Here is a 24480-nt window from a genome sequence, read left to right as displayed (position 1 = left end):
CATAGGGTTATGAAAGATGATAATTAACTCTTGGCTAACTCCAGAAATCAGGAATTGGGACAAAGTTGTTGTTGTTGTTGTTTTTGCTTTGTTTTTTTCTGTAAGTGCTTTCAGTTAAAATAGTGAAATAAAGCAACTTGACCGTGACCCTAGGTAGATCCATTAATTATGCACAGAGCTTGGTTTTTTGTTTTGAGTAAGGAAGAGTCCTGAAAACAATTCTCCCACCCTGCCTTCAGCACATGCATACGCACATTCAATTGCATATTCCAAAGAAAAGTTCCATAAAATTCTCTTACTGCCCGTAGTTTCCCTGTTTGGGCCCACTGTGTGTGTGTCTTCCAGACAGGCTTGATAGCCTGCCAGAGCTTTTTATTTTGTGGCCTGACTTTTAATCTGTTCCAGACCTTTTCAATCAGAGCCCTAGTGTAACAGGGGGGCGGGGGCTTCTCCAGGCTGGGGCTCTGGCGGTCAGAGCCAGGCTGCTGAGTGCAGGGGTGCTCATGAAGTCTGAGGTTCGAGACAGGAGTGGGTTTTATCTCTGCCAGAAAAATACAGATTGTCCGCTTTCTGACCCTTTGAGCTGTGCACGTACAAACGGTGGGTTCTTGTTTTCGTGGTTGTGAGGTTGCTTTCCTGTACTCCCCAAATCTGTATTATTTACCTGTGTTTAGCTTGGGTCAAGTTAATCTTCTCTTGTGACGTTGTGGAATAGAAGGATCCACCTCTGTGTAAGCTGTGTGAGCTTGACATCCCTTCCCTTCTTCAGACACCAGCCTCTTACATTTTAGAATCCTGTGTCCGTCCTCCTTCCTGCAGAAAGTTAATAAATTATCCATATGACTTTAGGAAATTAAAGAGTAATTTGTGGATTGCTTTTCTTTCATCCGATTTTCTTTAACATTTAAAAACTATACATTTTTGACATTTACGTTATTTTAGAGAATTTACTAGTAATTTGTAACAAATCATGAAGTGACATCACTGACAATAAGGATTCCCTGATACTTATTGGCTTTGAGAAAAGAAGGGGTTTTGTTTGTTTTTAAGGATTCCTGTCAGGAATTTTGAATTAATCCAATTAGGAATTGGTGCCTGAATATTATGTAGGCTGTTACATTACTTCATATAATGACTCTTTCCTGGAGATTTTAAATATGTAAATGTATTGTAAACATGAAGAGTCTCAAGTTTTAAACATTTCCTTGTTATGTAATAGTCCTATGAATAGTGTCTGGTAAAAGCCCTAATGAAAACACACAAAAATACCATTTCTTTTTAGAATGAAAGATCTCCAAAACACTAATAATCAGGGGACTCATCTTTTGTGTAATGTTACTGTCCTTACTGTTTATATAAAAGGACATATTAAATAATGTTAGCAATTTGTGTTTCTGGAAATAGGTGCTGATGGTACCACTGGAAAAAAACATGTTTGGTGTAAATGGAACATTGGAACTAGAGATTTGGGCTAAAAAATACATCTTTTGAGTCTTAAACGATGTAATGAACAATCTGGTGTGGCAAAAACAGAATAGTCTTTAATTCCTAACCGTTCTGTGCGTAGAAATTCCGTGCACAGGAATGTCAAAGGTAATTAAAACCCAGATGTTGATTTTGGTTCTTTGTTTCAGTTTCCCAAAACTTGGTGTGCGTGTGTGTGTGTGTGTGTGTGTGTGTGTGTGTGTGTGTGTGAGAGAGAGAGAGAGAGAGAGAGAGAGAGGGAATTTCCTAAAATAAAGATAACTAAAATGAAAAAAGGAAGAATAGATAATTTATTTAAGACTCATAGCCAAAGTTAAGCACGTATTTCTTTTTTATTTATTTTATTTTATTTTAATGTTTTATTTATTTTTGAGACCGAGAGACACAGAGCATGAGCAGGGAAGGGGCAGAGAGAGAGGGAGACAGAGAATCTGAAGCAGGCTCCAGGCTCTTAATCAAGGTTAAATCTTTGCATCAATAATGAGGGGTTTATTAAAAATTTTAACTTTTTAGATATACATTAACCTTTTCTTTTTAACACCAAATATTCTCGATAGCTGTTGTAATAAGTGAAGTGGTACTTTACTTTTGATGAAAATGTACCTAATGACCAACTGAATACCTAAGTCTGCTCTAGTGGACACAGGAAAATGCACTGAAGGCCGTGGACACTGAACTGTATCTCCGTGAATGGAGTCTTGGGTGGATAGAATGTCAACATCTAACCATTTGAATTTTACTAAAACAAGTGTCTGGATAATCATGCGTTAAAGTATTTTTTTTCCTTACACTCTTTTAAATCTTTCCTGGTGATCCCAAATTGTACCTACTGGGTTGTAGACTGCATTATTCACACCTTAGGAGAGAGTGAAAAAGATAATTCATTGTATTTTAGGTAAGAAGAACTGTTGCTAATGAAAAAAGTTTAAGGGATAAACCTCCCAAAATCTGGCCCTGGAAAGAAATTTATAATGCCTCTAACCCGCATTTGTCAAGATGTAGCTGGGCGGTGAAAAGTGGTATTCTGGGGCTGGGGGCGCTCAGCATCCCTGGCCCTCACTCACCAGTGCCACTCAGTCGCTGTTGACTCCCCACACCAACACATACGTGCTTAAAAAAAAATAACGGGGGAAGACATACGAAGAATTGCTCAAAATAGATGTTCCTCTGATGGGGCGCCTGGGTGGCTCAGTCGGTTAAGCGGCCGACTTCGGCTCAGGTCATGATCTCGCGGTCCGTGAGTTCGAGCCCCGCGTCGGGCTCTGTGCTGACAGCTCAGAGCCTGGAGCCTGCTTCCAATTCTGTGTCTCCCTCTCTCTGACCCTCCTCCCCCGTTCATGCTCTGTCTCTCTCTGTCTCAAAAATAAATAAACGTTAAAAAAAAAATTAAAAAAAAAAAAAAAAAAAAAAGAAAATAGGTGTTCCTCTGAGACGTAGGGAAACTGTGACCTGTCCAAGGTTCTATAGTTCTGTGACAGAACTGGAATCTGAACTTGATCTTTTCAGACCTAGAAGTGTTTTGAAATTTAGATTTCATGCAGTTACTGCTTTAGGAACAGCCCTAATTCATCAACACTGATACGTGGACATTTCAGAGGGAAGAAGGTGACAATGGTTAATGCATTTCTATTGTGACTCACCTTGAGGAAATTACTCGGAGGCGTGCAGTTACAGAAGAGATGGCCCGATGGCAGCGGAGTGTGAAGCCGTCCGGATGGATGATCATGCCACCTCTATCATGTCCTTAAGAGCCTGTCTTCCAGCCTCAGTGTCGACCTTTCCCTAGCGTAGGAGCTTAGCAGTTGGTTCTAGTTAAGGAAAGTTCTAATGACCAGGAAGTATGTGTCCCTCTATTACCTAGAAATTTACTTCCCGTCAGATTTGTGAATACAGTTCAATCCCAGAAGCATTCTCTGTCCTACTGTGGCTTGTCCATTTTTTTTTCTTTCTTTCGTGCACCAAGAGTTCTGGGATCTCAGCCAGGTCGCTCCCCTTCTCTGGACACCGTTTTACTACTGACTCTTTAAATGTAACACGCAAGGTAGTCTTTTTTTATGTGTGCGTGTTCCACTGAGAAAGATAATTAGGGTGTGTCTCAACTTTTGTATGCCTTCCAAACATCCTGTTTTCACATCCACAGAAGGACAGAAGGTAGCTAGCCTCCCGCTTACTGTGTAGTGGTTATTCCGTAATGTGCTGAGTTCAGGTGAGCTCTGATGCAGAAGATGTTACCTGCTCAATTGGGAATCGAGATCTGCGCTTTTCTGGTACCACAGAATAACCCAACTCACTCGGAAGAGTGCCTGACTTCTCTTGACTTACATGTGATGAGATTATACTGGATGCTTTTTGAGAATTATTTCTGGCGCTTAATTAAAATTTAATAAAGGACGCTAGATTGTGGGTTCTTCAGTGACTGCTTTGGACCCTTGCTTAAGGCTACTCCCCAGCAGCCTTACAGACTCGAGCCCATGAGGTTTCAGAGACACTTCTGGACTTTTTATTGCATCATCTCAGTTTAGCGCTTGGCCCTCCGGTCACAGCTGGGAAGTACTTTTGAAGAGGAGACAGAGAAATCTTTAGCCCTTAACCTAAAGACGAGCCTGATCCCGTGGTGCGTATGCCCAGGAAACAGACCTGATTGGGGGGGGGGGGGCATTCTGCGTCAAACAGTTTGGTCCTCACTCAGTCTCTGGATGCAGAGGAGTTTAAAAATGCTTACATTAGCAGGGTTCAGCTTGGCTGCCTTAAAGATGGTGCATCTTTGGTATGCTTTGTTTCTAAAATGGAGAACTCCTGTAAAGCTGCTCTGATAGAAAAGGCAAAAGCCTGATGGAAGCTGATGTGAAGTAATATCCCAGGCTGTGTACATAGTGAAGCCTGACTTAAAACACAATTCGAGATTGTTAGCAATTATTACCCTTATTTTATGCTTTTTCTTAACTTAAGTAAGCACTTAGTGAAATGAATATCTGTTTTTTGAAATGAGTGTTTTAACGCCGAAGATTATAGAATATCAAAATAATTTCAGTACCGCAGTTTTGCTGTTTATTTGTGTACGTGTGGTCTGTTTTATCATGTTTGGTTTTTGCTTTTTAATGTTACATTCAGGAGGATGGTGCCCAAAAACTTGATCCATGATGATAAAAGCAGTCTCACCAACGGTGAGCACACGTGTGTTAGTGAGTTTGCATGTAGTTTGTATTTGATGGTGGTTTACGTATGCAATCACATAGTGAAGAAACATCTTTTTTTTTACAGGAGTTATCCATGTGGAATTTTTAAAACTTAAAATCTTTATAAAAAAATGTTTTCCTTTTAATGTTTACTCATTTTTTGAGAGCTAGAGAGAGAGCTTCAGCGGGGGAGGGGCAGAGAGTGAGAGGGGCAGATGCAGAATCCGAAGCAGGCTCCAGGCTTCGAGCTGTCGGCACAGAGCCCAGTGCAAGGCTCAACTCACGAACCGTGAGATCACGACGCAAGCTGAAGTCAGACGTTTAACCGACTGAGCCACCCAGGAGCCCCTTTCATGCCAGTCTCTTGATAGATGTTTGAAAGAAGTTGAATTGACCTAAATAATGGTTTGTTGTCAGTATTTTTTAAACAGTTTAGAGATTTAAAGTCTTAAACCCAGTTTTGGAGGCCCGTGGGTTGATGTTTGGGAAAGGAGCAAAGTACAGAGTGTGAGAGGGAGGGACTGAGGGATGAGGGACTCCCCACCCCCTGCCTGTGATGAGACCTGGGCCCTGGGGCTCAGAGCCTGCAGCCAAGCCCTGAGCTGGGGCCTAGAGCCGGGGTCTGGAGGAGGTGAGCTGCTGTCACCTAAAAAAACCACAGTGAGATGCCGGCTGGTAGCCGGTCAGACTGCTAAAATCAAGGACAGACTGTGCAAGAGTTGACCGGAATATGGAGAAGTTGGAACCCTCACTGGGTGCTGAGGGGACTGAAAACTGATATAGCCGTTTTGGAAAACGGTGTTGGCAGATCCTTGAGTTGGACACACAGTCGCACTAGGGCCTCGCAGGTCCTTTCCTAGGTGTTTATGCAGAAGGAGTGGAAACCGTGCATCTGCACAGACACCTGAACACGAGTACTCAGCAGTGTCCTTCACAGCAGCCGAGAAGTGGAAATGACACAGGTGCCCGTCAGTTGATGAACGGATGAAAAGGGTGCTACATCCGCATGGTGGAATGTTACTCGGCAGCCAAAAGACAGGAGATGCTGCTACACGCTGGTACACGCTGCAAAGATGGTTGAACCTTGAACACGTGCACGGTGGAACCCGCCAGTCCCAGAGGCCACGTACTGTTTTACTCCGTTCTGTCCAGGATCGGCACATCTGCAGACGGAAATCTGTCACCGTCTCCCGGAGTTGGGGGCACAGGAAGTGTAGTGCTGAGGATACCCAGTCTCTTTCAGGGGATGAAAACGTTCTGAAATTGGTGATGGCCACACAATTCTGTGGATCTATACAAACCGTTAAAAGGGTGACATAGGTCAGTAAAACTTATTTTTTAAGATTTTATTTTTTTTTAAGTCTACTTATTTTTGAGAGAGAGACAGCATGAGCAGGGGAGGGGCAGAGAGAGAGGGAGAGGGTCATTCCCAAGCCGGCTTGGAGCTGTCGGCCCAGAGCCCTACACGAGGCTCAAGCTCGGGAACTCTGAGATCCTGACTTGAGCCAAAACCAAGTCAGACACTTAACCGACTGAGCCACCCAGGCCCCCAAGATTTTATTTTTAAGTAATCTCTACACCCAACATGGGGCTGGAACCCATAATCCCAAGGTCAAGAGTTGGTCGCTCTACCGACTGAGGCATCCAGGCACCCCAGTAAAGCTTACTTTTTAAGAAATCATTCCTGGCACAGCACTGCCATTTCAGTACATAGCTTAATCAAGAGCATTCATTTCTTTTAACAAGTCTATTATTTTATAGTCTTGAGTGTCCTTGTAGATATGTGCAAAACCTAAAATTTGTTTTTAAATGTTAAGAGCAAACTAATATGTAGGCATGCAGTGTCTGAGACTTGGTAAAATATTAGACAAAGTAACACGTGCCTTCTTGAGTCATGAGGGACTGGGTGTAAGTTAACGTTTTAAAAGTTCAGACACTGGTTCCAATTTTAAATTTATGCTTAATGAAGGCATCACTAGGACTGAATGTATTTTCCCAAAGTTTATGGTTGATTGTCCGTTCTGTAATACTTTGTAATATTTCAAGATTGAGGTTAGCAATTATGAAGTCTTAAAAACATTCTGAAATTTGAAAATGCAGGTCCTGAAGATGAAGTCTGGGAAGAGACCCGCCGGGGGCATGGCCTCCTGTGTGTTGAGAAGGTGGTGTCTTTTCAGTAATTGCTGAGACCATAGCTTGCTATCATAAAGCTGACAGGACTGATTTGTTAAGTGAAACTTGAAACAGTTACTATTTCATAGTCCAAGCTGCACAGACTCTGAATTTTAAAATACAGAATATTTTTTTAAAATCCTGTCATATTTTTTAAGGACTTTTTTTTTCTCTTTACCTTCTAGAAATGTTATTAAAAGTGGAGGAGACCTTGGGATTTCAGTAGTTGATCACGGAGAGAAGAACTTCGCACTGCTGTTCTGTTTTTTTGTTTTTTTTTTTTTTGTTTTTTTTTTTTAGCCGCCCTGCCCCCTTTTCCTGGGAAACAAAGCCTGTTTTGTTTCTCCCCTGCTTGTGAGGTCTCTGCCAGGCCCCTGTGGGTGCGCTGCCCTGCTTTGTTGAAATGTGTGAGATACTGAGAAGGTAAAGAGCAGGATGCTTCTGGAGGGAATCATTGCAGCTTCCGTAGATCACGGGGTTGTTTGAGTTGGTCACTGAAATACGCTCTTCATAGGGAAAGCTTGTAGCACTGCTTGTATCCACAGGTAACAGCGTTTGGGCAGACACAATTAAGTCCTCACCACTGTCAGCCAGAGAGACCATATCTGTTGCTAGTTTTGTGCAAACTTCTGTTCGGTTCTGCAGAGTTGTTTTTTCCTTCATCTTTTGCTCTCCTGTTTCTCCCTTTTTGTGGGTTTTGAATAGTTAAATAAGCTTAGATCTGAAAAAGAGCCTACCAACCAATTCAGGAGCCTTCAGCAGCCCTCACTGTCCTTGATGATCACCGCTAACAGTATTTAATTCTGGGAAACTGAAGGGAAGCACAGGATCCTTCCCTCTTTATTTTCAAGCAATTTGTTATTGTCCATTTTCACAACAGTACATATTTTTATTAATTTGTTAAATGTATTTCTTAATAAAAAATCCAGTGGCGAAAGCTGAATTTTCAGATGCTTCTTACTAGATGAAATATGTAAGTGTATAGCTCGAGAGTCAGTTTTGCAATCAGTCAAGTTATTAATGGGCTATTTCGTAGAAGTTTCTTGTTTAAATTATTTAATTGCTTGGAACCAAAAACATATTTTCCCCAATAGCTGTTTGTTCTAAGTTGCACTTTATGAGGTGTTCACTGCATGTGATAGGTTCTCAGATCATCCCCTCAACTCCTCCACACTGAAATAGCAAATGTATAGAACATTTCTGAGGGGAAATATATCGAGTACTGAGTATCGTGCTGGAATGCCAGGGGTGTGTTTCACTAAAGGAGAAGGATGTCTCAGGGTTGAGTTAAGACTCCACTGCCCATTTTTTTCCGTTTAGATCTTACTGGAAAGATAAATATTCGTATCTCTGAATTGTAGTGTATTGACAAACCCCGGGAGTGGCCTGGTAAAGTGGGAGAAGGCAGAGGGCAGCACAATTATCTGTAGGACTAGGAATCTTAAAGTTTAGGAAGAAGTGCCCCAGGGAAGGAACAAGGTAGCATTTCTGGAGCACCTCTTGTCCCCAGGGCCAGAGTGTGTGCTCTGCATAGATTAATCTCCACAGTGTCTCCGAAAGGGACATACAGTATCCCCAGACACAGTTGAAGAAGCTGAGGATTAGAGGAATGACTGAGTTGTGGGGTTGGTTTGACTACAAAGGCAATGTGTTTGGTATTGTGACAATACCTGTTGGTGACAAGTAGATGTAAGCAGTTGTATTAAATGAGATTGTTGATTCCAGACTTAAACGTGTTTGGAAGCATAACGGTGTCTTGAATAGCCTATGATTTAAATGGAAATCACAATACAGATTGTGGCAGATCTTAGCACTTAAAATTTCGGGCTTATTTTTTTGTATCCATTCCCCTACAAAATACTAAACTACAACCGTGATTATGAAACTTGAAGCCATTTATTCTTTCTAAAGACAGATCATAAATAAATATGATTTTTGTTGGGCAGTGTAAGACAACTAATCCGGCTTTGAACAGCATGGAGCGGCAGGTCCTGTTTTGACGTCCCGTCTCTGCTCTGCCAGACAAAATACTAAAAAGAGATCACCAGAAAGACATGACTAGGGTCATAAATTGCGGAAAATAATCTCTGTGGGTCAGAAGGTAAAACCCACATAATACAGTGAGCAAGGGCAGGCAGGTTTAGGGGCCTCGGGTCCTGAGGATGTCAGGAGCGCAGAGTGTTATGGACAAGGGAGACAGGACAGCTGAGGGCCTGGCCTAGTCCAAGAGCGAGGACTCACCACGCATCAAGTACAAATCTCAGCAATCCGTACACAGACCCTGTTCTTTTAACTACAGTGCAGTTAAATTAGATTCCCATGGGGCGCCTAGGCTCACTAGGTTCAGCGCACTAGGTTTAGCGTCCACTAGGTTTAGCGTCCGACTTCAGCTCAGGTCATGATCTCGGCGCTTGTGAGTTCAAGCCCCGCCTCAGGCTCTGTGCTGACAGCTCAGAGCCTGGAGCCTGCGTCAGATTCTGTGTCTCCCTCGCTCTCTTCCCCTACCCCCCTTCTCAAAAATAAATGAATGTGTTAAAAAAAAAAAAATAGTCCCAATAAAAAAAGTCAGCTTCGAAAAATGTATATGGTTTGCCCTACCAGCCATTATTAACACATATCATTAATGTTGGGATTAAAATTGTGGCATCTGGGATAAGATTAATGAATAGAAAGTCCAGAAGCAACATAATGTGGCAATTTAGTCTGATAAAAGACGTCTTTGGGGGAAGGATATACTTTATGTGGGTGGTGTTGGGCAAATAGGCATGAAAATATAAAATCAGATTTATTCACTCCATATTCCAGGATAAATTCCAAGTCGAGTGGATTGAATTGCCAAATAAATACATAAAAAGAAAGTGAATAGCTTTTGGATTAAAAAGTTGATGAATTGCTTTGTCATCAGGGAGTGGGGAAAACATAGCCCAAATTTCAAAAAGACTGATAAATTTGACTGCTTAAAAAATACAATTATATGGAAAAAGCAAACTAAAAAGAGAGCTGGTAAACTGAGGGAGATTATTTGTAACATATATGTGACCACAGCTGTCTCCCCCTCGTATATAAAGATTATCTAAAATAGAGAACGTAAAGAAAGACTAGCAAGTCTCTTGGAAAAGGTACAGACACAATTGGCATGAAAAATGCAAATGGCCCTTTAAAATAGGGAGATGGATCAAACTTTTGACATAAAACGTAGCAAAGTAAAATGACATTGACCAACCATTTCTCACTTTTCAGATTGGCAGAAGTCCAAAAGTTTGCAAGGATTTCATGGGGAAAAAGGACTGTCCTACATCACTGGTAGGGATATAGCCAGGTACAACCCCGGTGTGGGAGGGAAGAAGCAGGGAGACTTGGCAAAAGTACTCATTTTTAACATGAAGTCAGCCACCTCTCCCAACTAGGGCTCCACCCCAAGATACAGTAACAAAGAGACAAAATAATGTGTGTATGAGCTTATTCTCGGATAGTGAAAACTTAACAGGAAATTGGTTGAACGGGATACTAATAAGCTATTTTAAAAAGAAAGTGAGAGAAAACCCCTATATCCTGCTTTGGAGTGGTCCCAAGGATATGTTGTTGGTGAGGAAATAACAAAAAAGGCAAAGTGGAGACCAGTAGAAAAGTAGCCTCAGCGTACATGCTGCCCTGTGTCTAAGAAGTGTGCGTGTGGTTGCGTCGATTTTGCAAACACTGGTGACTGTTGGCTGTGAGCTGGTCAGGGTGGGGGAAGTAAGGCAGGTTTCTCCAGTTCGAGAGCACAGTGTCACAAGTGAATCTGTAAATTGAGTCGGTGGCCATGTGACAGGGAGAGGGACTCTTAGGTAACTAACCCACAGTGATGTGACTGTATGTACCTAATGAATGTTTTGAGTCAACAGTGACAAATTAGAAACTTGTAATAATCATTTTGTTGGGCATAAGTTTAACAGTCTGGGGAGGGCAATACCTATTGATGTTGTTAGAACCAGGTTTTTCAGCATAAGAGAAAATGCTTATAAGATCAAAGAATCCAAGTAAACACCCCGAATGGTAGGTACTGAGATTACGTCTGGATGCAAGGCTATGATGTTTGCTTCAGAATAATCGGGGAGACAGCAGGATAGAAGGGACTATCTTCTGATGAGCTGCCTGATGAGCACGTGAAGATCTGTCACCTATGTTTTTTCTACTTGTCTCTCTGTGGAAATTATTTGGAAACTTTGAAACCTGTTTGGAAGCATTACAGTGTAGTAAATAGCTCATGAGTCGGATGGAAATCTCAGTAGAAACTACAAGTATTGGGAATGGAACAGTCATGAGTTACACTATTTGAAGATGTAGGACACTCAGGAAAAGCACGACTCAAGGGTACATTTATTGACTTAAATCCTCCAAGAAAAGATTTAAACTAAACGACTTCAAGTGAGGAAGTTAGAAAAAGAACTGGAGAAAGCCTGGAGAGAAAAGGCGGGAGCCTCATCACCCACTGCACACTGCCCACCCAGTAGGCCGGACTGAACGAGGCCGTTGTGCATGAGTTTGGCCTGTAACGGTCTTTCCTGCGATGTCCTCAGCTCCGTATCAACACACATGGTGCCACAGCACGGGTGGCCAGTCTTCGGTGGAATTTGCTCGAGTTATACATTGTCTGTCTTCACTACTTACATTTCTGCCTCAACTCGAGTTTTTTTAGCACCGACCTTGTTCTAGATGCTGCAGAGCCCCGAGGATACGTAGGCCATTCCTGTGCTGGCGCCTGGAGGGACGAGGGTCTTAGCGCATCGTGGATGCTGCGAAATGCCGGGCAGTTCACTCAGATCTCCCAGAGTTGGCACTTACCAGGCGGCCTCTGTGGCACAGCCGAGGATGCATGAGAAATTGTCGTGAGGAGTTGGGTACCTGCCTGGGGCAGCAGTGGGTCGCAGGAGCTGTCCACGTACGTTAGGTCGGATTTTGATGGTGAGGGTCACGAGAGAGGTTGGTGTGTAATGTTCCTTTCTTCGAATGCCCTTGTGTCAGGATTGTGTTGGCCTCGTGAATGCTGTGTGAAGTGTGTCTTGTTTGCTGTTGTCTGGAGAAGGTGGTGTGAGATTGGTGTTCTCATTCAACATTTGTGAAGTTGTTTGGGCCTGAGGTTTTGTTGGTCAGTGTGTATTAGCGATTTAGTGGAAGCAGGGACCCAAAATCTCACCTTGAACAGTTCTACACGTGTCCGAAAAGGTGATGTGTCCTTCCCATTTTCACATAATAAAACTTCCCTCCTCGGGAAATCCAGTAGAATAAGGATCCGCCCGTTTCTGATTGTCACATGGTTACAGGTTCAACTAGGAACCAGCTCCTGAGTCTCCCTGGGCTGTGTGAGGGGACACAGCGGTGTTGCTGGAGATGAGCCTCTGCTGTCCAGATCTCGTGGGCTTGTTCGATCATGAGCGAGCCTCCCGTCGTGGAAATCTGCTTGTGTGTTAAGGGTTGATCATTTTAATGGGCTTTGCTGCTCTGAATGCTGAGTGTCATTTTGTGGGACTTGCGTCTTTATATTTGTCATAAACCCTGTGCTCACGTCATTCACACTCCAGAAGTCACCGCAGACGTCCCTGCCGCTCAGTCCTTTGTCAGCCTCCCAGCTCTAGAGGCAGCGGACAAGACAGGTCCCCAGCCTGCGCTCGATCCTCTCTGGATGTGCGTGTAACGCGTCCTGTGCTTCCTGTGACATGCTTTGCTTTTACGTGGCATGTCTTCTGCCCCTGTCGCTGCAGGTGAGAGCGTCTTCTTGTTTCGGGCTCTCACCTGGCTGGCATCTCGTAACGGCAGCAGGGGTGACAGCGAGAACAGTAAATTAACCTAACCGTCATCCTGTCGGTGGCTTTCCTGCTACACTGACTGTGCCCAGATGCTTTTGAAAACCTGTCCTTTGCATTTACGATTAGATTTTTAGGACCGATGTTTTGTTTCATTTTAGCCGTGAACCAGAGGGTCGGGCAGAGCGCCCCGGCGAAGCAGCCCCCGCCCCTGGCCCCGCAGAGCCCACCGGGGGGCGTCCTTGGCAGCGGCGGCTCCAACCAGCAGATGCGGCTGCAGCAGCTGCAGATGGAGAAGGAGAGGCTGCGTCTGAAGCAGCAGGAGCTGCTCCGGCAGGTGAGGCCCCAGGTTAGAGGCCAGCCTTTGCTTTTCGGGCTTCGCTTCCCGCGCGTGGGTCGGGGGGCTCGGCGCTCTGTCACGGCTGGGGTGACGCAGACGACGCGCCGGCTCCGTTCTCGTCCTGCTTCCCCGACCCGGCCCCCATCGCGGGTGGGCGCCTGTCCCCCCTGGGCTGCGGAGCCGTAGACGGCGCGGCTCGGACCGTTTTGCCCTCGGGACCCTGGCGCGTCCCTCGGAAGACCCCTTTTCCCGGAGATAGAAGTCCGTCAGGGGTGATAGGTCACTAAGGCGTTTCTCTGAGGACACGTGGGATTCGGCGTGGCTGAATCCAGGGTGTTTGACTTAAAACATAATACACGTTGCCCCCAGTTGAGAAGGTCCCTGCGCAGGGACCCAGTTGAGAAGGTCCCTGCGCTGGTAGGCCCGGGTACGGCCTACCCCTGGATGGCTGGGAACCTGTCAGGACCTGTCCCCGGAGTTTCCCTTCAGAAAGTGCCGCTGGTCTTCGTGTTCCACCAGGGCAGACGGTCCGTCCCCTCAGGATGCGCTGGGCCCCGCCTTGTTCCGGAAGGCGAGCTGAGGCCACAGGGTTCAGACACTGGGGATGCGGTCTTAGAGTCACTTACTGTTGAAGTTTTACGTCAACTGTTGTGACAGTCCACACGACAGGGAGTGCGATTCTGAAAGTGCGGGAGGCGAGGGTCCGCGAAGACAAAGCCTCCTCCTCCTCCGTGTCCTGAGTTCTCTTCTCGGGCGTCAGTCACCACCAGTTTCTCATTCTGTGTTTCCAGACACATCCTCTGTGTTCACAGACGTGAAACACGTGCATCCGCTACTTGTCTTGCAATTGCAGTGTGCCACGTGTGGAAGTGACCGCATCGACCCGGGTGCGGGCGCTTCTGAGGGCCGTGCGCTCACAGTGTTCCTGGAAACCGTGATTTGAGAAACTGGAGCCCTGGGGAAGGAACCTAAGCCGGGGAAGTCCCAGACAGACTCAGCTTGAGGCCGTGCTGCCCGCGACCTGTCGTGTAACTCGAGCGTGCTTGGCGCCCACAGCGGGTCCTGATGGCAAGGGCTGTGCCAGGGCTGGTGTCAGGGAGCCGTCGTGACGGACGGAGTGCTTACCTGCCCTAGAGAGGGTGCAGAAAGGAAGCCGACGCAGTTCACTGTGTCTCTTTCCAACAAATTACTCGAAAGGGAAAATAATTTTCCTTTAAATTAAACTTTATCCTCGGAACAAGGGAATACCAAGGATGTAATTATGTCTCTGTTAGAAGAAAGAACACAGCATTTCACTCCATCACTGATCGGTCCTAGGTGGTCTAAGGAAGGACAAGGCTCAGTTTCACACACGGGGTGAAAACCATCAAAACTGAGAAATCTCACTAAGAACAATTAGTTAATTGCCAGTGTCAAAATCTTAACTATTTTAAAGTGTCCTGAGTTTTTTAAAGTCTAGAAATGGGCCGTCCATCATTATGTTGCATTCCGTAGATCAGCCTGGGCTTTTTGTTTGTCTGTTGTATTGTCTTTTTTTTTTTTTTTTTGTGATGGGCGATGCTGCTGTTTATAAAACTCTTCCTCCCAAAGAGTTTTTCCAAGTCTCTCTCTCTCTCTCTCTTCCTGTGGGTGATGGGTCCTGGCCAACATAGCTTCCTTTATGGGTAATTTCTTTGTTTCTTCTTTACTACTGACTGTGTTGTTGTCTTTTCTTAATGTGGAAGTGACAGATCTCCTCTATTCTTATACTAATAGTCTGTTTGTTAGGATTTTTTGGTTTTGTTTTTTGGCAATCAGTATAAATTCATTATGTCTTAAGTCTTTTGGCTTCCTGTGAATTTGTTAGTTTCTCTTATCACTGAAACATTAAATTATATTTTTTTTCCTGCTTCTGATTCTCAGAAGCAAACAATCTACCTGACCAATTCGCATTTTATTTGGGTCCTGACACCTCAAGCCTTGCTGTCCTGTCCTTGCTGTTGAGTCCTCGGGGAGGTTTTGGTTTCTTGTGACTCCGTCGGCTCCCGTCTTCCTCGGTCTGCTGCTTCCTGGGCTGGCTTGGGAATCCTGTGCTGTGGTCATGTGTCTGGATGAAATTTGTAAGTCAGCCTACACAGCCAAACCATGCGGCTCAAAGTAATTTTTATCCATCTTATTTTTTACTCTTAGGCAATGCGGAATATCAATCCCAGCTCAGCAAATTCTCCAAAATGTCAGGTAGGCTCTTACTGATGTTTTAGCATTGAAAAAAAGAAAAAAAAGATATTAAATTAGGAAAGTGAGATCCTTGTGCTCAAGGGGCCTGTCCACACTGAACGTTAGCTCAGGTATAACTTTTGAGCCATCTTTCTCCCAAAATAACTTAGGTTCATATTGCCGCTCCCGGAAAGTCTGTGCTGCCTGCTTCCCGCTCACTCCTCCCAGGAGGCTGCTAGTTCTCATTTTGATTCCATGGAACTCTTGTTTTATTCCACGTTTGAAGCGTATTATGTCTCAGTTGCACATCCCATCAGCCTTCAGGTGTGCCTGATTTTCATTCGCATAGCTTAAAATAGTATTTATGATGATTTAGGATTTATAGGAATTAATCATTAGAACAGCAACAGGGTGACACAGATTATTTCCCTGGTTAGGCCACTGGAAGAAATCTCAAGAGTCATAATGGTGCTCTTAGCAGAAACAGTTTTTGCAGGGCATTTCATAGGAAGAAGATCACGATTCTCAGAAGAGAGGAGGGTCTGCTGGGGTAGTGTTTTGGGTTTCTTTGTTGACGTTATCCACATTTCTCCCTGATGAACCCCAGAGAGCACTGGTTGAGAAGGCATCTTACGGGGACGGCAGGACTGTGGCCCTGTGTCCCTTTCACTGCAAGCACTTGTTTGGTTCATGGGAAGATAGACCTCTGTGCTCAGGGTTCACAAGATTGGAAGGACTGAAGCCTAGGGGACGCGGCTTGTGTCTCGGGTGGGCAGAAGCAACCAGGAGGCGCCGTGTGGCCACTGCGTCAGCGTTAGCGGCGGAAGCGGGCTTTGGCAGGGCCCCTCTTGGTTTGGATGTTGTCACCTTGACCGTGGGATACCACCCTCCCAGAGACTAGGTAACTATGTGAGAGGGAAAGCGGTTCCTTATCCCACAAATGTTTTCTTGAATCAGGAGATTGTGTGAGGCGGGTAAGTCAGGACATTTGCTTCGACAGCGGAGCACGATCCTGCCCCGAGAGCCACTGCTCGCGCGTGCGCCTGGAGGCCACGGTTGTGGACCTTTAAAAGGAGAAGATCCGTGCCCTTGCTTTTTCTCCGGAGTGTTTATGAAAGAAGGCCAGCTGATGCCTGAGATTTATTTAAGCCAGAACAAGAAACCTGGAAGAGGTGTTTTAAAATCAACCTCAGATACGCTGGAGGATGAAATAGGATTTGTTACAGGAGTTTTGGTCACTGTGTTTCCCTGACAGTTGTGGAAATGTCAATAAATGTTAGGAAATTTGGCACGGGGTTAAATTTGAAATAGCTCAGAACACACAGAACATGGTAGTGTTTGTGTCAAGCAGGCGTGTGTGTTCTTGCGTGTTTTCTAGTTGACCTGATAGAGCCAAGGAACAAGCTCACAAAGAGGAGCCTTGTCTTAAGTGCGGATGGCTTCCTGCAGGGTTTCCAGGATGATCAAGAAAGCCAGGAAGACCTTTCCAGTCTGGAGGAACCGGACCTGTAAAGGAATAGTGGAGGAAAGGCGACGGGTTATTCAGTAGTTCAGTGCCAGTCACTGTTCAAAGTTTTCTTTTACTTTTCTAATAGAAATTAAGGGCAGATGAGTTCCCAAGCAACAGGAAGTGAGTGTCATTATTTTATAATTTTACATACGATCATATACTACGTTCAGACGCTGTGGGATGTGGGAAGGTACCAAACTTCACAGTGTTGCTGTCTTTCATTTTTTCCAAATAGGATTAACTAAACAGATCTGGACAGCAGGGTTCTCTGGTCGTGTAAACTGATGACAGTATGCGTGAGGTTAATGCAGAATTCTGAAAAAGTAAGATAACTTTAAAAGGATTGGTAGATCTTAGTTAAAGATGGGAAATAACCACCTTAATTTATTAGGATTTGATTGCAGAATTTTGGAAAAAGTTGTCTTCAGAGCACTTAAAAATTTTAATTTCATTTGGATTATTCACTGTTTTTATGTTGGAAAAGCTATTTGTATCCTCAGAAAACACTTTTTGCAACTACAAACGTCACGTCCGCTCCTGAGGCTGAGCCTGTAACGCTCACGTTTCTGGCCGCGTCTCTTTCTCGTCCATCAGTTGGAGACCTTCCGAGAGGGTCGGTGCCGTGTGCGCTGTCTGTGGTTTTCAGTTCCATTTCTGTTTCGGGGTCTTTTGAAAGACATATTTTGAGAAAGATTGTGCCCCGAGTGTGGACGCTTTTGCCTTCTCCTGTCGACTCCCGCCCCGCTGGCTGCGTGCACTCTTGCGTCCGGTGGCCCTGATCCCACTCGTGAGCGATCCCCCTTCCCTCTTGCCCAGTGAGACTGTCCGGTTCCTCTTCGAGGCCTGGACGTCAAAACCCGTTCTACGTGGCCTTGTCAGAGTCCTCGAGACCGTTCAGGAAATAGAAACAAGACAGCTGTGCGTAGGTATCTTAGCTTTATTTCTGAGCAAATAGCTGCTTCAGCCTTCATAGAGATGATAGCTGTAAGTGGTTTGCCGCTAATGACTTGGCGTACTTGCCATTTCTTGCGGGTAGTGCTGGATGCACCCGAGGGTGAGACCCACGGTGTCTGTGTGGAGGACGTGACGCCACACTGGTCGCCTGCAGTGGTGAAGAGGGTTGGATGTCCCTAGTTTCAGCCACATGGAGCAACGTAATACCACTGCTCAGGGTCACATGAAAACAATGGCCGTCTTTTTTTCCTAGAATTTAAGAACGGTAAAGAATTTGGCTTTTTGTTTCTCCAAGTTGTCTTTCTTGTTAAAGCTGTTTCAGAGTTGACTTTGCCCAAGATTATCTCTCCTCTTTTTGAAGTCCTAGTGCTGAATAAACCATAAATTCATTTAGGTGTTTCCTCATCAATTTTTAGATTGTATTTTTAATAAGCGTGTTGAAAATTCTGATATACTTCACACCCGCGTATTCTAACATGTTCTCTCATTTGTGTTACTCATTAAGGTCTCTATAATTTTTTTTAATTTTTTTTTAACGTTTATTTATTGTCGAGAGAGAGAAAGAGACAGAGTGCGAGCAGGGGAGGGTCGGAGGGAGCGGTAGACACAGAATCTGAAACAAGCTCCAGGCTCTGAGCTGTCAGCACAAGGCCCAACTCGGGGCTCAAACCCGTGACCCGTGAGATCATGACCTGAGCTGAAGTTGGATGCTTCTTCAGTGACTGAGCCACCCAGGCGCCCTGAGGTTTCTGTTATTTGAAGAATGTTAAAATAATGTGTATTACTTGAATTGACACCATAATTAACAAATTACTGAAGACCTAATTCTGGAGATCTTTCAGAAAAAGTGTTGAATCTCAGGAGAATGCTGGGAACACCAGACTACAAATCTCTTTTGGACAACCCCTTTCAGATTTTGTTATCATACTGTAGTTCTCAAAACTGCCCCAGATCCATGTGTACAGTTTTTTAGTAAAAAATGTTCTGCAGCTAAAGATAATTTGGTGAATGGCACACATACTAAAACACCAAAAGCATTCTAATCATTGACTGAATGTTTTCGTCACTTAAAATGTAAGGAAATATTCTGTGTTTATAGCTGGGTTGGGAAGCGGGGTCTGGCAAGGTCTCTGGAACAGTGGAAGAAATGGCCTTTTTTTACCCTCTGTTTTTAAAATTATGGACGTAACCTGCTATCACTAAGACAAACTATTATAAGATGTATATTTTTAGAGTTACTCTCCATTTCTAAGTTTGGATTTCTGGTTCACTAAACTAACCTTCCTTAAACAAGTTGATTACCCTGAAAAAAACACGCCTTCAATCACGCACCATGTATTACCCTAAAGTGGATGCACTGTTAACACAGCTCAGTGCTTGCTTGCTTAAAGACACACTTGATTTAAAAAAGTAATTGAAGTTGACGTTATATTTTATAGAATTTTCTCTAAGTGGAATCATAACTTTTCACCTGTGATTATTTTGAGATCCACTCATGTTGTGTCCGTACTTTTTTTTTTAAGTGTACGTATTTATTTTGAGAGGGAGTGAGTGGGGAAGGGGCAGAGAGAGAGGGAGGGAGAGAATCCCAAACAGGTTCCGCGATGTCAGCGAAGAGCCTTACACAGGACTCCCTCCCATGAACTGTGAGGTCATGACCTGAGCCAAAAACCAAGAGTCGGATGCTTAACTAACTGAGCCACCCAGGCACCTCTCTCTTCTTTCTTTTTATTGCTAACTAGTATTCCATGGTAGGGCTATCCTATGATTGTTTCTCTTTTCACTTTTTGACAGACATTTGGGTTGTTCCAAATTTCGACTTTGTGTAGACATGTGCTTTCGTTTTTCTTGGATACCCTAAGAATTCAGTAACCCAGAAATGTTCTAAATGTTTCCAGACTGATGACTGCTTCTGCTGCCTTTCTCCTTATTTTTCTAAATGATGTGAAGCAAAGTACTCATTTTTTATGGGGGAAAAATATTTTAACTACCAGATATATATTATCTTAAAGTGTCTTTTTCACCCTGTGGGGAAGGATACTGCTATTTAAGCGACTGGAGGGAAACGTAAAAAGGGCCAGTGGCTTCTGGCGAGACCCCAAGTCCATAAAAGTCCACGACGTAACGAGGGCCAACTTGAGTTTGCCCTCACAAGCCACCCCGGAAAGTTCCCTTTGGACCAAGCTGGGACCATCCGTGTTACTCACAGTGCAGATAGCTGTGACTCCCAATGTGTCTGTGCCACATTAGCTAAGATTTAGAAGCTCGCTGGGAAAAGCTGCCGCATTTTTTTATTATTACAGAAGAAAAAGAGCTAAAAATACTTGCTTCATTTAGAAAAAGTCAAATGCTCTAAAAGAACTTTTTGACCTTTGAAATACAGAAGCATGATTAAATTTTGGCCAAATTTCCTATAACTTGTTTCTCCGTTTTTGAAAGTCTGTCAAACTGTTTATTCTAACTACCTTTGGGAAAAAGAGAAGCTTAACAAACTTGTATTTTTAGCTTAGTATTCTAATTTTAGGCATTTGTTCACAGTAAAAGACTCCTTAGAGATAGACATAACTTTCAACATGAAGTGTCTCAACTGAAATCAGTTTTTATAGATGATCCAGTTATGTCCCCAAACTTGTTTTGAAACGTCTGTGCCAGATTCACTGTCCATATTTGTCCAGAGTGAGTTCTGCAAAAACTACTTTATTGCACTAGAGCAGGCTTATTCTATACAGGTTCGTATCGATGCATGCCGTATAATGGACAAAAGGTTTCTATGGAATATATTTTGTGACTAAAACATTCAGCTTATGTAGCTTTTTTCATACCTATCCAGTTATAATTATTTTTCTCTAAAGTCACTTGCAAAAGGTCTATATGGCTCTGAAACACAGTTCAGTATTGTACCGCTAAAATTCTTGATTTTACGTAAGTTGGTTCACTTTCACATTTCCATTTCTTGGCCAAGGGTACAAGCAGTTGTAAGCTTGCTTTCAGTGAAAAGCCGGGATTTATCAGTCCCTGCTGACTCCACAGGACCTTTCCTCCAGAATCTGACGAGGCAGAGTATGGAGTCAAGCACTTCCCCGAATTTCCGTGTCACCTCTGAGGCCTGCCTTCACAGGACTCTCTGTGTGGGTGTGTGGTGCGTGCACGTGTGTTTGCGCGGGAAGCACATAGGTTGTTCTCTTTGCGCTCAGTTGAGCCCCATTCATAAGTTAAGGGGGAAATAAGTTGGTCTGTTACCCTGCGTAAATGCGTAAATGCGTTTGGTTTCCTTCCCCTGTTTTTGACAGTTTGTTTCAAATATCAACAAAATTTTTCTATCTTCCTTATTGAACCCAGTGGAATAAATTATATTAACAGCAGATGGAAATACAAACATTGAGAATTAATGACTTGGGGAGGGGGCTACCAAGTTGACTTTAATCACTTAAAGCAGTTTTGTCTTCAGCAAATACTAGGCTGTGTTAAGAATATCCATTTTTGGGTAATATGTGTATAAGTACTCATACATCATTTATCCTCAGTAAAACTGTTCAGAAATTACATAGGGCGTTTAATCAACTCTGTTCTTTTTGCTATGTCTAGAAGTTTCAAAACTGGGCTGAATATTCCTACCTTGCTTTGGTTTCTGTGATCTGTGTGTATATGTGTCACTGGCCTTAGCACGTTATGTTTGTTTTCATGCCGCTGGCAATGCTGACGCCCCCACCCCACCGACACCAGTGCAGTAAAATGGCATTTTCTCCTGAGCCTCTCGGACTCACTTCACATGAACCCGACACGGCCCCTGTCACGGCCCCCGCACAGATCGGATGAGAAGCGCGTCTCCGTGGGCCCTTGTAGCCCTCAGGCGGCTTCAGGCACATCTCCAGATGAACTTCTTTGCGAGTGTTGGCGGCGGGTCTGTGGCGGCCGCTGACAACAGCAGTTCAGCTGTCAGAGACCGCGGCCGACGAGATTCGGCAAAGTGGTAAAATCCAGAGTAGCAAAAACATGGAGAATCTGCGCCTGACAGTTAGCTTTAGCTTCATAAAACGATGTCGAAAAAGTGGGAACTTCATAAGCAAAAGTAAAATAGAAATTGGTTAACATAAAAATCATAGCCAATTTATTGGTTATTTTAGTAACGAGTCGGAGTAGTGTCAGGTCCTGTGTTTGCTCTGCAGAAACCGGTGCCTGCCTTCTTTGATAGGAAGTAGAAAGCAAATGAGGCTCTCTTTACGATATTTGCGAGGTACTGCCGTGTTCTGACAGATCTCCGGCTCCCTCCCTCACAGAACTCTAAGCATCAGCTTCGTCCAGAGCTTACAACACTCGTCGTTTTCAAATTTCTTCCTATTTACATCCTCATGTTTTAATGGCAGCATAAATTCTTCAGAGCCTCAGAAGTTAAGGTATTATGCTCCAAAACCATCCATTTGTTCATTCATTCAGTGTGCCCTCAAGGAACAGAGGAGAAAGAAAGGAAGGAGGGAGGGAGGGAGGGAGGGAGGGAGGAAGGAAGGAAGGAAGGAAGGAAGGAAGGAACTACAATATTGTGTGATAAGTGTTAAGATCATGTTATACCTGTGCTCAAACTATTACAGATGTAACCTCTCTCTGTCCAGTCTCTCCGAAGATGGAGATGGGATCATGGCAGAGAGCTCCCTTCCCCAGGGAAGGGAACAGAGTCTGAGATAACAGAGAAGAGAGCAAAGCGCTCTAGTCGAAAGGCAGGTGTGGACAGCAGGGCCGAGCCACAGACCCTCGCAGTTCTGAAGTTCTGGTCACTCAGCGGGAGGGGTTGGCGAGGGTGGAGAGCATGGACGGGGGGGACAGATGCAGCGAGTCCCCAGAGGCTGCCGGGAGAGTGGCTTGGCCTTCGGCAGGGACAGGGGAGACTCGGGGACGAGTTAGGAAGAGGAGTGCGACTGGGGAGAGCTTTGCGAGAGGAGGAGGCAGAAAGCCAGACGCCTGGACAGCCTGTGCGTTCCTACTGACGCGGGACAGACGTTTGGACGACCTTGACTGCGTCGGCCTTGAGAGCGTGTGCCGGGTGTGGGACAGTGACGGTGGGGACGTGAGAAAACAGAACATCACAGAGTGGGACTGTGGCCATTCAAGGCCAGAGACCATCGATTTAGACTAGTCTGGACAGCTGTGTTTTTCTCTGGCATTTCTTAGCAATCCTGTTGTAGAAATGGAGGAAGCACGTGTGTGGTACTGACTCGTGGTGGCAGTTTGCTGTGAGGTGGCCTCTTGTGTATTTCAGACGATCAGCTCAGAGCTCAGGCTTGTATCCCTGCGTCATTACTCACGGTGGCCAAGACCTGAGATCTGTCGAAGTGTCCATTTAGCTGCCCACTGCTTACCAACCTGAGTGTCCTTTGACAGTTGAATGGATGAAGGGGTGTGTGTGTGTGTAAATCCTGCCATTTGTGACAACACGGATGGACCTGCAAAGTGTTACGCTAAGTGAGAGAAGTCAGTCAGAGAGACAAATACCGCATGGTCTCCCTTACGAAGTGGAATCTAAAAAGCAAAACAAAAGCCAAGTTTGTAGATAAAGAGAACACATTGGGGGTTGGGGGATGGGGACCAAAAGGTGCAAACTTCCAGGTATAAAATAGGTCACGGTGACCACAGTTAATAATTAACGGGATAATAATCGCATATTTAAAAGTTGCTAAAAGAATAAATATTAGACGTCCTCATCACAAGGAAAAAAAAAACATAGCTGTGTAGGGATGGTATCTACTCAGGTGATTGTGGGGGTCACTTCACAATGTGTACTAATGTTGAGTCTTTGTGTTACACACTGGAGATTAATGTCGTGTGTTACTTACACCTGAGGGTTTTTTTTAATGGGAAAAAAAAGGGGAAGCCACTCAACTGGAACAGGAGGGGAGGGGAGGTGGGTGGAGGTCACACAGGAAGCTGGTGGGCAGAGCACTTGTGGTCCCAGAAGGCAGGAGGAGTGTGTGTGAGATTTCTGGGGGAGGACTGTCCGTGCCTGCTCCGGGGTGATGCAGAGGGGTTTAGGGGTTCAAGTACAATGGTGGTCACTTTTACTGCAATTCAGAGATCCAAGAGTTTGGTGACAGATGATTAGGTAGGCGTTGTGCACAGGCGTGACCCAGGGTGAGCCAGTGCACTGAAGTGACACAGTGATCACTGTCCCAAACGTGACTCGAGGTTTTAGAGGTAGGTTTGGTCTTAAACCACACAGTCTCAGCTGTACAAGTGGGTGACGGAGGTGGGTGTGGGTCATTGGAATCTGGAAGACTGAGGAGCAGTCCTGTTGAGCGAATCATTCATTCGGTAATTGATGTGTAAGTAACCAGACATAACAGCGTGTCTTATAACTAAGTAGCACTGAAGTAGTGATGAGCATGAGTGGTAATTTAAGATATTTGCAACTACATTATGATATGAACATGTTTTCCATTGATGGAAAGTCAGAGGGTATAACAAACACTGCTGTTTAGTTGCCTGTATTTGTAACTGAAGAAAATGCTAAATTGCAGTTGGAGTTGGTGAAAAATGAAGGTGGCATTTTCTTTTCTTCACCCAAGTTCACAGACCCTCTGCATTCTGTCATGATCTTCCGGTTAAGAAACCCCCGTTCGTAGGCTGTTGTATTCAGCAGGCGTAGACGTGGTTCAGTGGGAGGTGGTGCAGGCTCAGACTGCAGAGGAGGGAGGAGGGTGCGCTCTGTGGGGGCGGCGTCCTTTGGAGTCAAAAGCCACATTTCAAGTCAAACCAGAAAGCCAAGAGAGAGGAAGCTGCACACCTGAGCTTTAGGAGAGCTTGAGAGGCAGGGCGGGGACCCAAGGGGAGTAGAGGAGAAAGGACAGAGCAGCAGAGAGAGGCGCGTGGCCTCGG

The 24480-nt window shown here is 44.7% G+C and overlaps 1 protein-coding gene across 8 annotated transcripts in view; it reads left to right on the top strand.

Annotated features, from left to right (window-relative positions):
• Window positions 1-24480, top strand: part of YAP1 (Yes1 associated transcriptional regulator) — a 111989-nt gene that overhangs the window by 77281 nt on the left and 10228 nt on the right. For 2 of the 8 annotated variants that reach the window (XM_086679275.1, XM_086679276.1), the window contains exons 5-6: window positions 12778-12965; window positions 15126-15173. In XM_086679275.1, coding sequence (XP_086535401.1) covers window positions 12778-12965; window positions 15126-15173 — 236 coding nt within the window. The remainder of the gene's footprint in view (window positions 1-12777; window positions 12966-15125; window positions 15174-24480) is intronic. The other 6 variants (XM_086679277.1, XM_086679278.1, XM_086679279.1 and 3 more) reach the window with 3 other exon arrangements.

This window comes from Puma concolor, chromosome D1 (assembly GCF_028749965.1).
Source record: "Puma concolor isolate L17-30 chromosome D1, mPumCon1.1.hap2, whole genome shotgun sequence".
NCBI classification, from domain to species: Eukaryota; Metazoa; Chordata; class Mammalia; order Carnivora; family Felidae; genus Puma; species Puma concolor.
Note: the sequence above shows the minus strand (reverse complement) of the source record. Positions and strands in the feature narration are given on the sequence as shown.